Below are 17,218 nucleotides of genomic sequence, written 5' to 3' on the forward strand. Positions count from 1 at the left end.
GGGTGCATCTGTAACTAAACAATTTCTGATTCTGATTCTAGACCATGGTAAATCATAATGTGTTTCCTGCTGTGAAATTAGACTTGTATCAAGATACATAATGCATAGCATAAGGTAGTGGTCAGTCATTGAACCGTGACAATTAGATACTGGACTGTTTTATTTTGAATATAGCTGAAATATTTCTTATGGCAGGCATATATATATATATATATATATATATATATATATATATATATATATATATATATATATATATATATATATATATATACAATTCAAAGGATTGTATTTTAAAGTAACGAGCTTTTGTCACTATAGCAACAAAGCCTCCTTTTTCAATTACGTCACTACCGGAAAGATTCGGGACGCCAGGAAGAGAGCAGCGGTGTGTGAGGCTCCCGCTGAATGAAATTGAACGGCCAACTCAGTTCATTCATTCAACTTTATGAGGAAATTTGACAGTGTGTGCCAAGCATTACATGTTAGTTTGTGCTACCAGGTAAGAGTGAGCAGACCGCGGAGCTCAGTCAGTTAATGTTAGCGAGCTGGCTGTTAAACCCGGCGTGTTTACATCGTTGCTAGTCAGTGTTAGCAACCTTGTGCTATAAATATCAGCATCAGGGACAGTCACACAGTGTCTCAGCTGATTAGGTGGCATTTGGCCGTTGTGTCTTGAAATAGCCAGACGTACCATCACCTGCTTAACAATAGTAATGTCCCGTTTGGCTCTCTGTTTTATCACAAGCTGCTCTTGTTTGTTTTAATTCGAGCTCCAGCCAGTTACATGGTGGCATCCTAACACCTTTCCTTTGAATTTGCCCGTCTCTCCCTTTCTGCAAGGTGTGCGCGTGCATGTTTGTTATTGTTGCTGGAAATTTTTTGCTTAGGGTGCGCGTGCATACCTGACTTCAGCTGCAGTCGTGTGTATGTGTGTGTGAAGAGCACCGGAGAGTCATGTCGGTGTCCGTTATCATTAAGTGGGGAGGTCAGGAATACTTCATCAGTTCTCTGTCTGAGGAAGACACGGTGTTGGACCTGAAACAGTCCATCAAGACCTTGACTGGGGTCCTGCCAGAGAGACAGAAACTCCTGGGACTCAAGGTCAAAGGTGAGATGATGTCAATGATAAGTACCTGATTTTCCTTAGGGATTAATAAAGTATTCTGATTCTGATTTCTGCCTAGTTAGTGTAAATAATGCTATATGAAGTCCAATCCAAGTGTGAGACCAAAGGACATTTCATCTTGTGCTTTTATTTAATTGTGCAGTCTACATAAAAGACCCTCCTGGATGCTAATCATATTTAAAATAATCACCCCTACATCTAGCCCCAGGTCTATGTACAAAAGTTTCTGTTTTCTCCACCTATCTGCAGGCTATTGAGTATATAAATTATTTTATTGCATATATATATATATATATATATATATATATATATATATATATATATATATATATATATATATATATATAATTTTATAAAAGTTATGCATGCTCTTAATATGATTTTCTCTCTATGTATATTTTCTGTTCCTTTCCCTTTCATCTTGCCCGCAGGTAAACCAGCAGAGGATGAGATGAAGCTGGGCTCGTTGAAGTTGAAGCCTAATACCAAGATCATGATGATGGGTACCAGAGAGGAGAGTCTGGTAGGTGGATAGAGAAAATTAAAAAAATATATCTGGCTGGAACTGTTATAGAAGGACTGTGTGCCTTGCTAGTGTTCAGGTTTACTAGACAAGAGAGGTGAGGGGTAACTTGTAAATAATCTGTTTATTCAGGATTTTGGAATCAGCTAGCTTTGATTAATGGATCAGAAAATGGTTGTTTAGGTGAAGATCTGACAGCTGTTGACATTTTTGAGGGATATATGTAATGGGTATAATGTACTGACTGATACAGTTTTAACCGTGCATATATTTTGTTTCGTGAAGGAAGACGTTTTAGCCCCTCCACCAGAGAATGATGACGTTGTCAATGATTTTGACATTGAGGAGGAGGTCATTGAAGTGGAGAACAGGTCTGTCAGAATTTTAGAAATTGTTGAAGGAAACCTGTCTTTGTGTGTGGATGTGTGGGTGCATTTGAGAAACAAATATTGTTTTATGTCTTCAGAGAGGAGAACCTGGCAAAAATAGCTAGAAGAGTCAAAGAGTACAAGGTAGAGGAACTAAACCCTCCTAGAGAAGGCAAGAGGCTCCTGGTTCTGGATGTGGACTACACACTGTTTGGTGAGTTGATATCATCATGTGTCTCTTTAATAAGATGCTTTGCAAGAAACAAAAGAGGAGGCTTTGCAGTTACTGTCTGTTTATCAGCTGCTTGTTTTACCATGGACACCCATACAATAATCCTGTGTGTGTTCAGATCACAAGTCATGTGCAGAAACAGGTCAGGAGCTGATGAGACCCTACCTTCACGAGTTCCTGACATCAGCCTATGAGGACTACGATATTGTAATTTGGTGTACGTATCTGTCCGTCTCTTTCCCTTGTCTGTGGCAGTGGTTCATTGCTTTTGTGTTAGAGAGTGGGGTTTTCATATAAGTATGTCTGCCTAGTTAATTCCTGATGTTTTGGCCCAAATTGAGCATCTGATCCACCAAGAAGCACAAAAAGAACAACCAAAAAACAGACTGAGCTCGCCCGTTTTTCTAATGGTGGTAAATACCCAATTAAATGTCCAGTATGCGTTTGGAGAACAGTGTCCTCTCACTGAGATGCCTCTTGTGCTTGGGTGTGTGTAAACATTGTGTTGTGTTTAATTGTTATTTTTTTCTTTCATGATTTAATTCATTACTAATTAACACGCATAATGTGTTTTCTCTTTTAAGCTGCTACAAGTATGAAATGGATTGATGCAAAAATGAAGGCAAGTACTTCTCTTATTTCTTTACCATTTCTTTTATTATCCTGTACATTTTGTTGCCAAAAGGTGGCAGTGTTATCCAAGTTGGCATACATTATATGAGTGTAGATGGATCAGAAGATAACACCACTGTGTGTGTGTGTGTGTGTGTGTGTGTGTGTGTGTGTGTGTGTGTGTGTGTGTAGGAGCTGGGAGTGACAGACAACCCTAATTACAAGATTACGTTCATGCTGGACAGTGGGGCCATGATTACGGTACACACCCCAAAGAGAGGAGTTGTGGAGGTTGGTACACTTGCTGTTTAAAATATTGGCCTGTGTAACTGTTGTGGTCACACATCAATGCTTTGGACATATCTTTCACAGAAGAAGAAATGATTTACAATATATTTGGATTTATTTTAGGTTTTTAAGGGTTATTCATTCTGGCAGTTAATGGGTCATTGAACATAACACTGCAAGAAAATCAAATTTGTATCCAATCTGAGTGTCATTATCTAAAGCCATAATCTAATTTTTGTTCAGCATTATTTCTATAACTAAATCTGAGCATTGATATTATAGAATATATCATAGTTTCAGAGGGAACATCTCCAAGAATTTAATGTTTGTCATACTGAATAACAGAAACACGCATTAGTATTGGTAGTATCTATTTTCAGATGATCCTCAAAAAGGCATTTTGGGTAAACTGCAAGCATCACATGACTGTGACAGACAGGTTCATGGTCAAATGTTAAATGGACTGGGACTTATACAGAGTTTTTCTGCCCTAACTGACCACTCAAAGTGCTTTTTCCTACAGCATCATACACCTAATCACACACACTACAGTCATATTAATACAGTCATATTGTAGCAATCTCCAAATGTTAAATAGGAGGTTCTGTTTACTCAAGGAGTGAGTGAGTGAGAGAGAGAGAGCTACACATGTACACAACATGCACAAAGGTTTGGTTTTGAAAGTTTAAGGCTACGTTCACACTGCAGGCAAAAGTGCATCAAATCCGATTTTTTTTAACCCTATGCGACCCATATCCGATCATGGTATGACAGTGTGAACGGCACAAATCCGATATTTTCAAATCTGATCTGGGTCACTTTCGTATGTGGTACTGAATCCGATACATATCCGATGTTTTAGAAAGCGACTGCTGTTTGAATGGTCAAGTCGCATTAAATCCATCTTTTACGTCACTGACACAAGACAGACGCCAATTATCAGCGCCGGAGAAGCGCCCGAGAAGACATCGCGAATGCTTCCTGGCCGTCCAGCGTAGATGTCAGTGAAACTGTTGGGAAGACAACGTTGGAGAAACGTGAACATTTTATTTATACTATATAATCTGCAGATTCTGACAGAAATCTGCAACTATCCTTTGAAGCACCGCTCCTCTCTAAAACAGCAATAAGGATAATTATTAGGTTATTTACATTATTATGTAAATAACAAAATAACTTAAAGCAAAAATTGGGAAACGTAAAGTCCGAAGTCTTTATATTAAGGGCCATCAGTCAAACAATATTGTTTGCTCTGGGTCTAAACAGAGCGCTTTGTGTGTGACGTCTTCTTTTGCGGATGCGGGCCGCTTTGAGCTTTCACACTAGAGCACATTTGCTGTCACATTTTATTTGTAGTGTGAACGAGCAGACAAAAAAATCGGATTTGATCAAAAAATCGGAATTGAGCATTAAGACCTGCAGTGTGAACGTAGCCTAACTTCCACCCTTTAATGATGTCATGAGCAACATGCCCTGTCATTTGAATCTTAGCTGGTGTCATGAAGTCACTGCAGGTGGAAATTCCATGTGATGAGTCAACAATGTGAAACCTTGGATCTGAAAACCTTCACTGGTTTATAATTGGTGCTTTCACAAAGGATATGCACCACACTTGATACAGAAATTATTTTTAAAAAACCCTTCTTAAAATGTGTTACATTTTAGATAATGAAAAATAGCTTAAAGTAGTTTGAGCTGCAGAAATAAACAGCCAAAATGGAAAATACATCAAACCAGGTCAGGAAATTTGTTCTCATTCTATGTCCAGGCTGTCCTTAGCCTGATGCTCCCGTTGATGCCTTTGAGCACTCTCTCAGAGCTCAATATCTGAGAATGAGTCAATAGATGATCATAAGTGTCGCAGCAAATAGCTTTTTCCCCTCTAGTTTAGTAAACTGAGTAAAAGGGAAAATACATTTTACATCTTCAGGACCTTAATTTGTTTCATTGTACAAATTATTTTTTTGAACATGTGAACGCAAATGCTGTTTCTCTATTTCACAGTTACAGTAGAAAGTGTACAAATTATTTTGACGCAGAAAGAAATCACGAATAGAAGACGAGTTTGGTGGTAAAAAAAAATAGATATGCTGTCACGTGTTTTAACTAAACACCATGTGGTGATAACACTCTTTGGAATGTACTCAAAATGCACTTTTTTTTGTTTTCTCCAGTGAATCATCAGACGAGATAAAACAGTCAATGCCTGTCTCTATTACTTGACATCTTAGGCATTAAGCTTGTCCAGCTCAGTTTGTCAGACTATGATATAGGCCACGATGTTGATGCTCAGAGCAGGTTATACACAAACATGCGATATAAAAACCATTTCATTCACCATTTACCAAAGCAGGATTTTGGTAGTGCGCTTCAGATCGATTTGGCTTTAGTCACGGCTTAAAACTGCTGGAACAAATGAATATTAAAAAGAACCACCCCTCTGTACTTCAAGGGCCTGAAAAAAAGATAAGTAAATCATAGTATACGGGCGATTGTGGCTCAAGAGTTGGGAGTTCGCCTTGTAATCGGAAGGTTGCCGGTTCGAGCCCCGGCTTGGACAGTCTTGGTCGTTGTGTCCCTGGGCAAGACACTTCACCCGTTGCCTACTGGTGGTGGTCAGAGGGCCCGGTGGCGCCAGTGTCCGGCAGCCTCGCCTCTGTCAGTGCGCCCCAGGGTGGCTGTGGCTACAATGTAGCTTGCCATCACCAGTTTGTGAAAGTGTGTGTGAATGGGTGGATGACTGGACGTGTAAAGCACTTTGGGGTTCTTAGGGACTAGTAAAAGCGCTATACAAATACAGGCCATTTACCATAGTATGAAGCTATAATTTTTCATAACTTCATTAAATAAGATTACTGTGCATGAAAACATATGTGAGTCTTGGGGTGTCAAATGGGAAGCACATATATAATATGGATGTGTAGTGAGGATAAATTTGAAAAGAGGGGGTCAAGTATCTCTTTGTCAGAGATTTGTGACTAGATAAAGTTGTATACACTTTGTGCTTGCTAAGTAACTATGTAAATTCTCGGGAATGTTTCTGGCTTATGGTCCTAGGTGACATGTATCATATTGTTGTTGTTTGGTTTTTGTTTTTTTTTGTTTACATTCTGGTAAGTCATTTAGCACTCTAGGTGTGACTGCACGCGCCGTGACGACATGTTGTGATGTGCTTGAATACCTCTTTCATAATGTTTGTGGAGGACGTTTATGCTTTGTGCAAACGTCATGGCACTGATTTAATCTATTTTATGGCTTCCGCAGGTGAAGCCCTTAGGTGTGATATGGGGGAAGTACGGAGAATTTTATAACAGGAAGAACACCATTATGTTTGACGACATTGGAAGAAACTTTCTTATGAACCCACAGAATGGACTTAAGGTTGGTTAGTTCATACAATTGTCTTGACCATTTTTCTCTTCTTTTGGTACAATCAACTACAGATCTTAATGAAACTTTTTCTTTATTTGTTGTTGTGAATTTGTGTTAGATCCGACCCTTCATGAAGGCCCACCTCAACAGGGAGCGGGACAGAGAGCTGTATAAACTGTCTCAATACCTCAAAGAAATCGCCAAGCTTGACGACTTCAGTGGACTCAACCACAAACACTGGGAGAGGTACGCACTCATTGAACAGCTAAACAGTATCATTTGCATAGTTGTCGTTGCATACTTCAAACCTACAGCACCTGCTAGATCTGAACAGCCATTTACAAGAAAATAATAGATATATTAAAAAATAACATCTAATGCCAACACACACATGAATCTTACTTAAATTTTACTTCATTTCAGATTATTTAAAGTATAAAATTCATCCTAAAAATGCATCCAATTCTGGGGATAAATGAACACGATCTAAAGTAAGAAGGAGACTTTTGTATCCCAAGCAAAGAGAGTGACTGTGGTACTCAATGAGGAACTCACCAGTGGCAAGAAATTTGTGAAACAGTGTTGAGGTGTGCAGTAGGAATTACAGATGAGTTTAGAGTCGGGGTAGAGTTACATCAGGGATCAGTGTTGAGCTCTTTCTTATTTACAGTTGTGATGGAAAGGCTAAAAGGTGAGATCTCAGTGCAAATTTCTCCTTTGCACTTTGTTGTGTCAATTCTTAGCTTTATTTTTGCTATCTGTGATGTCGTAGGACTGTACATGGTTGGTTATTTAATCGACTGTCCAACTTATAATATAATTTGTTTGTGCTGTACATGGTAGAGATGGCACGATACCACTTTTTAATGTCTGATACCGATTCCGATATCATAAATTTGGATATCTGCCGATACCGATATGAATCTGATATAGCGTATTTTGTAATCAATAAAACTGTGTTTTTTATATAAATATCTTGCTGCATTTTGTATAAGTTCATACTCAAGTTTTAAAAAACAAGAGACTGAAGCTATTCTGTTATACCTGTATGCAAAAAATGCACTCCACCCAAAACATTTTATAGTTCAGTAACACTGATCAATCTAATAAATTTAAACCTACACCATCCTCCCTATTCTGGTATTTTAAAGAGTACTTAGTGGAAATATTAAGCAACCTAACTAATAAGGTTGCCAACTCCCAGCAAAAATATTCGGGAACCACCCCCCGCCCTTAATCGATGTAATCAACTTTAATTTAATGCAAGTGTAAAACAAATGCACAGAAATCAATTATTTTTCTACAATATTTAAATAGATTCAACATCTTTCTTCAACAGAATTGCAGACTTCACAGATGGTATCTTCCCAAAGGAAAAAGTACTATAGCTTATTAGAGTGTATATTAGACTTATTAGTTACTATATACAATAATGGATTTCTATACATTTAATCAGATGACCACTTTTGTTGTAAGATTCAGATAATTATTTTTTCAAAGTTTTTAAATGACATAACAAAGAAAAGTATTTATTTGTGCCCCCCTTTCCCTGTTAATGCCCTACCTGGTCCCCGACAAAACTTTGGTATACCCGCCCCTGCACAGTTACCAGCTGTCAGCTACGTAAAAAAGGATCCTGGTGTTATTTGTCTCTCAGAAACAGTTCATAACTTCCCTTCAACTCATTCATGTCACCTAAAAGGTAAACCTGTTTCTCCATCACCTGTTCAGCTCTGATGATTCAATAAGGACATCTCCTGGTTTCATCTTCATGTTTCCCTCTCACCACATATCCAAACGGATATCATGACCAGCAGCTTTTACAGCTGTGGCTCCAGCAAACCTCAGCTGATACTACAAAGTTAATATTAAATACATTCTAACAACAGCTTATCACGTTTAAACATGCTGCTGTTGTTTATCCGGCGGTCTCCTCTTTCTAGCGCAAAGTGGGCGATAAACAAACAAGAAAGACGGGACTTGCGGCAGAAAAAGTAATAACAGGAGAGGAAGGGGAAGTGAATGAGAGAAGTAGATGCAACTGCGCAACAAAGGCAGAATAACTCCAGCTTTGTGTCTATTTTTGAATTCTAGCTGAAGTACGGGACAAATCGCTTCCTTTTCACCTTAATATGGAACTCCGATGGCCAGTCCAGCTGTGGCTCAATACATCAGTTGTTAAGCTTAACGTGGAAATACTATGCAAACATTCAGGGATGAACTTACACACTTGCTTTACTTCTGTGGGATAGTTTTCGCCGAGATGAAATACCGCAGTTAGGAAGCATGTAGCGAGGCTCCAAATGCTCCAACATACCGCCAACAGGTCTCGCAGACAACAGCCGCTCTATCACGTGACACATACTGCTCCGATGCGCCGAGCTGGGTTACGCCAAGTAGCGCGTTTTGTGAGGTGATTTTGTGATACTTCGGATCGGATTACATTTTTTATTTTTCTCCGATATCCGATCCAGTAATTTAGGTCAGTATCGGACCGATATCGATACGTAATATCTGATCGGTCCATCTCTAGTATGTGGTAAAGGCTTTAAATGTTCTTCCATTATTTAGTTACTCATTTTTAATGTTGTGTCCCAGTGTCATTTGTACATTTCCCCAAATCAACATGAATTCAACTGAATGTGTTTAAAATATGCGCTGAATGTGTGCCTGTTTGTTTCTGCAGGTACCTATCTAAGAGGCAGCACCACTGAAGAGGGACTATATTATCAGCGCAAAGACTTGGTGGAGTGGATGCAACCAATGCATCATCCGCTTGTCAAACACAAGAACAAACATAGTCCTTCATACCAAGCCTCACTAAAAGTCCACCACTAACCCTACAATTACACACAAGGTCAAAACCTCAGGACTGAGACGGGCTTCCCAGTTTATATATCTGCATGTTCTCTGCCTTCTCTTAGTCTGGAACATTTGTTTGTTCAAATATTGTTTACAGTTACTATCAGTGTGCAAGGTGCATTGTGGAAAAAAAATCCTGTTTGGGACCACACTGATTTAATGTCACAGACTCCAGCTCACCTGTTTACTCATGGTGGTCAACAAGGGTTTAATATAGATAACTGAGGTCCACTATTTCCTGAAAGTATTCGAGATCTTTTACACCTGCTTGGTATTTTAAATGGGTGAATAGTAGCAGATGTGTTAAGTTGATTACCAGTAAAAAATACTCTATCAAGCCTCTCTGCTGTACCAAGTGAGTAGGAGAAGATACAAATCTAATTTCATTATGGTTAAGGTCAGTAGCCTGCCTTCAAAGAGACTGACCGCAAAAAGCTAAAGAGCGAAAAGAAACAAATAAGCAAAATGAAGTTACATAACCATTGAAAGTGTTTTCAGTATGCGAGGATATCCTGGTAATTTAACGTGTTTTTTTTAATGTAGTATTTGGATTGTCTGTTTGATTTGTAATAAATGAAGTGAAAAGTTGGAACGTCTGGAAGTTTTCTGAGCGTCAAACAAATAACAGCAGCCTGCACATGCAGACATATGCAGCAATTCTAAAAACTACTGAGAGACCAAAATCTGTTGGTCTTAGAACTGGCTAGCTAAAATATTTCATCAAAACAAGTGGCTTTAGTGAACAAGTGTGACACCATTTGTTACGCGTCTGTAGGTGGTCACTACAAACAGGCCTGTTTTTTGTTATTTACATTCTGTACATGCATATTACAGTCAGGCTTCCATGGCTGGATATTTGTGTGCATACATGTCCAGAAACGTATTCATGTTTTTCTGTGCATGCTGATTCTGTTACATCACAGGACGCAACAGTCGAACAGACATAAAGCATAGGTTTTATTTCGTTGATGCTCGTTAGATCGTGAAAGCTCTTCATTGAAATGTTTCTGGAACATCCAAATGTCAATGAACCGACTAAAGGTGATGAGAATACAAGAACTGGATAGCACTTTTTTTTTAATTGTGTGTTTTGTTTTTTTCTCTTTTGTAACTAAAGTGGGTTTTTACACATTTCAGTACTTATTAAGGTGGGCCTCATTTTATGAAGCTGAAGCTCTGGAAACATAAGCTATATGATATGTCAAGCAGTCCCTGGAAATTCAGTTTCTTTTCATTTCTTGAGCTCTGCCTTTTTTGTGTGTTTTCTTCATTTCATCGATGAAATTGTGGCTGTAAATAGGAAAATAAACCTTTTTTTGTACCTCGCTTGCTTGTACTGTTCTACATTCCTGAGGTAGTTAAAAATGAGTTCATCTTTTACAGTTAGAAACATTTCATTACTTCCTGTTCATAACTTGTACACCATGAACACCATAAAAGACAAAAGATTAATTCATTGAATAAAGAACATAGACACTAACGACCTGGCCAATAATGACACCTCCCAAAACACCATGGTTTTTTAGTGACCCTCTCCCCTTCATTTAAATGTCATAAATATTTTTTCAGTATTATTATTGGCTATTATTTTCCTACTGTTGTCATTGTTATTACCTATTGATTTCTCACGTAGCCACATGATGAGTTAATACACATGCAACTCGCACAATATCAGAATAGAAAATATGCAAATATGTACAAGTACTTTAGTTTTATGATTTTGTGTTTTTTCTAGTTTGTCAGTGCATTTTTCCTCTTTTGTATGTTCTGCACTCAGAATAAACTCTTCATTACTATAGATAACCCATGGGTTTCAAATACATTTTGAGATGCCCTGTTATAAAATGAAAGAAAATACAATAAACTGACATGTTCATTAATTTATTATAAAATGTTGAGAAACATTCTGAACAGATATAAATAAGTTAAAAAGGGCATGAAGGAAATACTAATTCATTTCAATCACAGTACAAATCATTATTGTAACATTGTTCTGTAGTTCCACAGACATAACGAATGGGGATGAAGAGGGATGAATAAATACTGTACAGGTATACATTCACTCCTGAAGCACAGCTTCATATGTTGTGCATCACTTGAAAAAATGTATTAGACCATTTTTTTTCCTTCTGAAGAGTCCAGCGGCTAACGCTTAGCATGCCACGTTATGTTTGTTCACTCTGTTGGTAAATAGAACAAAACAGTACAGATTGGATCAGTCAGTATACAATGATTTGTAAATAGTGTAAAACCTTGCACAGGAACAGAATTAGCAAAAAATAAATAAATAAAAATCAATACACTTACGTGCACTGACTCCAGTGGCTCCACGGCCCTCTGGTGTACTTGTCCTGAGCTCGCACACAGAAAACATACTTCTTGGTCTTAACGCCAACCTCGTATTTGGTTGTATCAGTGGTGATATTCTGCACAAAGAAGAGGCGACTTAATAAAGACAAAGAAACCTCGACTAAACTGGACATCAGCAAAAAGATATGAATCTGGTGTATAGATGTACGTGTATTAATTACAATTATTTGATTGTCACTGTTGCAGGGATGTCCACTGTGCACCAGCTTGACCTCAAACTGTAGGCCAAAATAGGCGCAGGGTTTCTCCCAAGTATCAGGGTAGTCCCAGCTGAACACCTTCCCATCACTGATGTGCAGGTTAGGGAGTTTTGACGGTCTCACTTTATTGAGTTGGGAGGGAAAGAAATGAGGTGGGCAAAGGTTAAAAAAGAAAGAGAATGGAGAGAGGAAATCACGGCACGATGACTTAGAAAGTTACTTTTCATACGCTAAAATACACAAAAACAAACTTACCGATTTCTCTCAGGTAGAAAGACTTTGTGTAGGCCTCCAAACGAGCATGGCTGCGTATGTAAACGGTGAAGGAAATGCGATGTTGCTCCTCTTTGTATGGGCAGTGGGCATCTTGGCAGCGAACCCCTGATGCATCGGCATCCAGCTCACAGGGGATATCTTCGGTAAAACTGGAATATGAATATAAGTTGATGTTAAAATACTATCTAGAGCACTTCCTCCACACCAGCACCCAACCAAAGTATGCTATGCATTGTCTTTGTCCTTACCGTTCAGCCTTAACCAAAACCACACTGGCATCAGATCTGAGCGCTGTTCTTTTCCAGGAGCAGTGAAAGAATCCTGTATAGTTTGGTGCCGAGCAGTGGATGTGACCTGGAGCAATAGAATTACTGTCAGTCCCCTCCCTCTCTTTTGTTTAATGTTCTTATGAACAGTGTAGCTTACACTTGTAGTGTTTCATTGTTCTTCTAGATCCCATCGAGTAAACACAAATAAATCACTCAGGGCATTGATACAATTGCTGTAAACGAGAACAAAAGCTTTGTAGCTGCCTCTTCACTTCAACTTTAAGGTTTTGTTCCATCACAGGAAAACATTGCCTCATAGCACAAAACTGCAGAAACATAATGTTTGAGATTTGCAAAGCTGAAACCTTATGGAGAAACATGAGCACTAACAATGTGATGATGGGCCTAATATAAAGCCTGCTCACTGTGTTGTTCTTTTCCCTCATCTTCTCTATTAAAATTCCTTTGACACTACTAATGGTGATCCTTTGATCCAGTTTCTGTTTTCTGCTCTGGAACCCCACCCATACACCCTTTCCCTATTTTTTTTCTTATCCTAAATCCCAATCTGACCATCATCTTAGCTATTCAGTCCCATCAATACCATTTCTTCTTCAGAGAAAGCCTGAGGCTAAATCCAGTCAAAGAAAATCTGCTCTTTGCCCTTTTCCCTTCATGCATGCCTTCTTTGTTCTCCCTCCCCTACTCGTTTCACTTCTTTCTTTGTCTTTGCTCCTTTCCTTCCTTCTTTCTTTTTTTTTCAACTTACCTCCTTCTCTGTTTTCCAATATGACTGTCCTGTTGTCTGGATTAAGCTGGATTAAGATCATAGTGTGGTTCAGGTATTCTCCACTTGAACTGAGGTGGCAAGTGTAGTTCCCTCCTTTCATCTCCTCCACCAGGACCTGGACTTGGTTCCCCTGCAGAGGCGGATTGAGCTCCTGACCTGAGACACGGACATGTTCATTGTTACAATGTGGTCATAAAAAGCCATAAAGAGACAAAGGGGAAAGTTTGACGTCTGGATAAACAAAAGCTTGATGAGCTATAGAGCAAACAAACAAAAGAAAGTTCTTGTGACTTTGACTTTTTCTTTACTTAAGTAAAATTAATTGAATTAAAAGCTGCTTTACCATTTTTCTTCCAAAACACAGGCTCATTCTGAAAAGCTTCTCCGCAGGTCAAAGGAACGTGAACCATGCTACCCGTAAAAGAGGGCACCCTCAGGACCACAACTAGGTAAAACAAAAAAATAGATTTTACTGTTGGTGAAATAAAACCAAAAATGAAAACATGGAGGAATATTCAAAGACAAGGAGATACCATTATCCATGAGTGTCTCGACATCTGTTTGCTGGGTGTCAGCACTGGCGCCACTCAGTATAGCCCACACAACCATGAGCAAAAATGTATGCATCTGTAACAAAAGAAAGGAAGTGATGGGACTCTTTTATATAAACAAATAAAAATATTTTTTTTAAACCTTGAAAAAAGTGAAATACTGAAGTACAAAATTAACCCTTTAAATCAAAGCAGTGTTAACTACAATAAAATAACAACAAAAGAATTGTGAACTTGGAAAACTAATTAAAATCAAATAAAATTACAGAGAAAATATCCTTAGTTTAACTATCTGTTAGTTTAGTAAAAAATACAAAAATAAAAAAATAAATCTAATAAAAAAATTAGAAGATATCAAATGAAATAGTATAAAAAAAATAATCAGATATTTCCTCCTAAAACCTTTTTGACCCTTCAAAGGATGAGAACTCAAATTTGTGAACCAATACAACAGCATTTTCAAAGTGTGTACAAGTATTTTCAATTATATAAGAAGTTTTAAACATACTTCAAGATACCTAAATTTTTGATTTTTACATAACCCAAAGTGAGCAGATTATTCCTCCTCCTGAATATCTGTGACAATCAGATGGAATATAATAGATCTTACCTTGCAAAACGTGATCCAAAATCTCACACTGGAACCAGATGTAGTAAGCAGTGTTTGTCTGCGTAAAGGCAACAGCTGCAGCTGCATTTATACGTCAGGCTGAGAAATCCCCACTCAAAAGAGGAACTCTTTAATACCTGAGCAATGATGACGATGACAATGGACCACACTGCACATGAAAGGAAATTTAATAAATGATCAAAAATAAATAGATTACCACTAGCTTTCCACCCGGCTCTCCTCTTTTGTCAAGCTTGATTAATTTAGCTGTGTTGAAGACGACAATTCATTCGGCACAAAATCCACGCTGTAATCTGATGTATGATTGTGTGATCACACTAACCACTTTGGGGGGGAAGTAAGGCCAACTAATGATACAGAAACTTCTGTAAAACAGAACTGCAACCCCTAAAATGTTTAAATATGGTTATACGCCACTGAAAGTGGAGCAGGTAATCTAGATCGCCGTCATGGGACTTCTAAAGAAGAACAAGAAAAAGGACGCTTCCACAGAATGCGTCAAGAGAACAGAATCATCAGGGACGAAATAAAGGAGAAAACCCAGATTATAAACAAAACAAAAAAACAAAACAGGATTATCTGAATGAGTTTTGTAAACGCAATGACCAAATGGAAAAATCAATGTTGCATTTTCTTTTTTTTTTAACGTATACATCTGGGAAGTTACCTGCAGAGCGTTTTCTTTCCAAAATAACCACTAACATTTAAGCATGCCTGTGTGGTTGCATCTGTAATGACAGCTCGTAGACCCTTTCCTATAAATACACATAGGTATAGGGGCTTCTTTTGATTAACCTTTGTTTATTTTTAAAAAAAAAAAGGCAACAGATGACTCAAGGGGAGTGTGTTTTATGCTGTTTTGAAAGGAAATGCAATTTCCTTGCTTGGACCCTCACTTCAATTAAGTAAAAGGTTTTTCCCCACCACTATCCTATTTCGTATTCTTATGAGGACTGAAAATGTCATATCATACTAACCTTACACCACATCCACTTCCCTGTGTGTGTGTGTGTGCACGGTGCGACTTTTCTCAATATTAAACAAGTGGCTTATCAACTCTATAACTTCCTTTGTATTTTACAGGAATTGCGGAGAGGCAGCTGGCATTCCTTCCTCATACCAGCTGAATGATAGCAGGTATGTCTTTGTCAAGGTGGGAATGCCGCTTAGCAGCACTTCTTTCCAAAGCAAATCCAATTAATCAATGCTTGCGTAATTGGGTTTTTCAAGAAAACTTCCAGTTTCTGCCAGGACTAAATGAATGGGCTTAAACAATGATGTTGAAATTATAGAGAAAAGAGACTACAGGAAAAAGGGAAAGCTTAGAGTGCTGTATTATTCCTGTTAAAGAGACTAGACAGAGAAAACAGATTAGATTATCATGGATATATCAGTGTCAGATCCTGAAATTATAATTTGATCTTTTGGGGAATCCTACATTTTAGTTTTTTAAAGATTGATAAGACACATTACTGAATTGTAATCACACAACAAAGGACAGAAACAGTCCCTCTTAAATGTAGGTGTTTTCAGTCCCGCAGAGCATAAAACCATCAAGCCAAGCAGTCTGCCTTTACATTCGTGAAAGAATGAGTTGTTCTAATGAGCTAACTGAATTCAAGTGTGGCGCTGTGACAGGCTGCCACCTTTGTAACAAGTCAGTTTGTGAAATTGCTTCCCTCAATCAGCTGGTATTATTGCAAAGTGGAAACATATAGGAAGCACAGCAACTTAGCCGCAAAGTGGTTGACCACGTGAAATTACAGAGCATGTGGGGGATGTTGCTGAAGCACATGGTGCGTAAGAGTCAGTAGTGCTCTGCTGTTATATTTGTAGATATGACTCAGAATTTGCAAAATTCCAAAAACACCCGTGGCATTAACATCAGCACAAAAACAGTGCTCTGGGAGCTTACATTACATTGTTATGGTGTTGTGACTGAAGCCAGTAGGTGATTATTTTAGCCTGACATTTATAATGGAAATGGCTACAGTACCTGTCCAAAGACCCAAACAAATTAGACAAGCCAAATGTTGTTGTTTTTTTGTTTTGACATTTTAAAACCATTCTGAGGGTTTTGTTCAAATTAAAACTAATGCAAAATATTACACTTATAGGAGGTGATGATGTGTAAATTCAGTACTCGGGCTTAAAAATGGTATTGAGGATGTCACACAGCTCATTTTACCCAAGTAAAAAGAAAGAAAGTTAATTTTTGCCCTTAGCCTTAACCTTTCCTTTCAATATTAGCCACAAAATACGAGATAATTTTTTCTATTTGTAACTTTAAAATGATGCTATGTGCATGGGAATACACAAGGGGTGATCGTGGCTCAAGAGTTGGCAGTTCATCTTGTAATTGGAAGGTTGCTGGCTCGAGCCCCGGCTCTGATAGTCTCGGTCGTTGTGTCCTTGGGCAAGACACTTTACCCGTTGCCTACTGGTGGTGGTCAGAGGGCCCGGTGGTGCCAGTGTTTGGCAGCCTTGCCTCTGTCAGTGCGCCCCAGGGTGGCTGTGGCTACACTGTAGCTGCCATCACCCGTGTGTAAATGGGTGGATGAGTGTAAAGCGCTTTGGGGTCCTTACAAATACAGACATTTACACAATACTATGCAATCTACAAACAATTACATTGTGAGACCATTTGACGTGTAATATTTGTAATGTATTAAGCAAAGAAAATGAGTGAGGAAATCACCTTAATTAAAACGCAAGAAGAGGAAAAACTAAGCAAGTCATAAACTA

At 38.3% G+C, this 17,218-nt stretch overlaps 2 protein-coding genes across 3 annotated transcripts; one reads left to right on the plus strand and one right to left on the minus strand.

Annotated features, from left to right (window-relative positions):
• The first annotated feature begins 335 nt into the window (after positions 1–335).
• On the plus strand, positions 336–10,712 carry ublcp1 (ubiquitin-like domain containing CTD phosphatase 1). 2 transcript variants are annotated; one of them, XM_085174780.1, is made up of 11 exons: positions 336–502; positions 944–1,111; positions 1,561–1,652; positions 1,938–2,023; positions 2,119–2,234; positions 2,371–2,469; positions 2,837–2,874; positions 3,057–3,155; positions 6,417–6,533; positions 6,643–6,770; positions 9,211–10,712. In XM_085174780.1, exons 2-11 carry the CDS (start codon positions 958–960, stop codon positions 9,236–9,238), a joined length of 957 nt encoding a protein of 318 aa, XP_085030906.1. In that variant the 5' UTR covers positions 336–502; positions 944–957; the 3' UTR covers positions 9,239–10,712. The 2 variants fall into 2 exon arrangements, with proteins under 2 accessions (XP_085030906.1, XP_085030905.1); XM_085174779.1 differs by having other exon boundaries at positions 337–502; positions 844–1,111.
• A 100-nt stretch (positions 10,713–10,812) lies between these two features.
• Positions 10,813–17,214, minus strand: il12bb (interleukin 12B, b). The gene is made up of 9 exons (XM_085174775.1): positions 14,453–17,214; positions 13,825–13,918; positions 13,635–13,736; positions 13,271–13,447; positions 12,481–12,586; positions 12,212–12,381; positions 11,918–12,078; positions 11,694–11,812; positions 10,813–11,566 (listed from the first exon to the last, which is right to left on the minus strand). The coding sequence occupies exons 1-9, from the start codon at positions 14,537–14,539 to the stop codon at positions 11,539–11,541; spliced, it is 1,044 nt and encodes a 347-aa protein (XP_085030901.1). The 5' UTR covers positions 14,540–17,214; the 3' UTR covers positions 10,813–11,538.
• Positions 17,215–17,218: the final 4 nt, after the last annotated feature.

This window comes from Neolamprologus multifasciatus, chromosome 10, assembly GCF_963576455.1.
Source record: "Neolamprologus multifasciatus chromosome 10, fNeoMul1.2, whole genome shotgun sequence".
NCBI classification, from domain to species: domain Eukaryota; kingdom Metazoa; phylum Chordata; class Actinopteri; order Cichliformes; family Cichlidae; genus Neolamprologus; species Neolamprologus multifasciatus.

What these genes read in the sequence shown, in the direction of transcription:
- ublcp1 (XM_085174780.1), top strand. Translation starts at nt 958, where the DNA reads ATGTCGGTGTCCGTTATCATTAAGTGGGGAGGTCAGGAATACTTCATC. An exon ending in GTACCAGAGAGGAGAGTCTG is followed by an intron (nt 1,653 to 1,937) that starts GTAGGTGGATAG and finishes TGTTTCGTGAAG; the next exon opens with GAAGACGTTTTAGCCCCTCC. An exon ending in ACCCACAGAATGGACTTAAG is followed by an intron (nt 6,534 to 6,642) that starts GTTGGTTAGTTC and finishes AATTTGTGTTAG; the next exon opens with ATCCGACCCTTCATGAAGGC.
- il12bb (XM_085174775.1), bottom strand. Translation starts at nt 14,539, where the DNA reads ATGCAGCTGCAGCTGTTGCCTTTACGCAGACAAACACTGCTTACTACA. An exon ending in CGAGACACTCATGGATAATG is followed by an intron (nt 13,737 to 13,824) that starts GTATCTCCTTGT and finishes TGTTTTACCTAG; the next exon opens with TTGTGGTCCTGAGGGTGCCC. An exon ending in TGTGTTTTGGAAGAAAAATG is followed by an intron (nt 13,448 to 13,634) that starts GTAAAGCAGCTT and finishes TCCGTGTCTCAG; the next exon opens with GTCAGGAGCTCAATCCGCCT.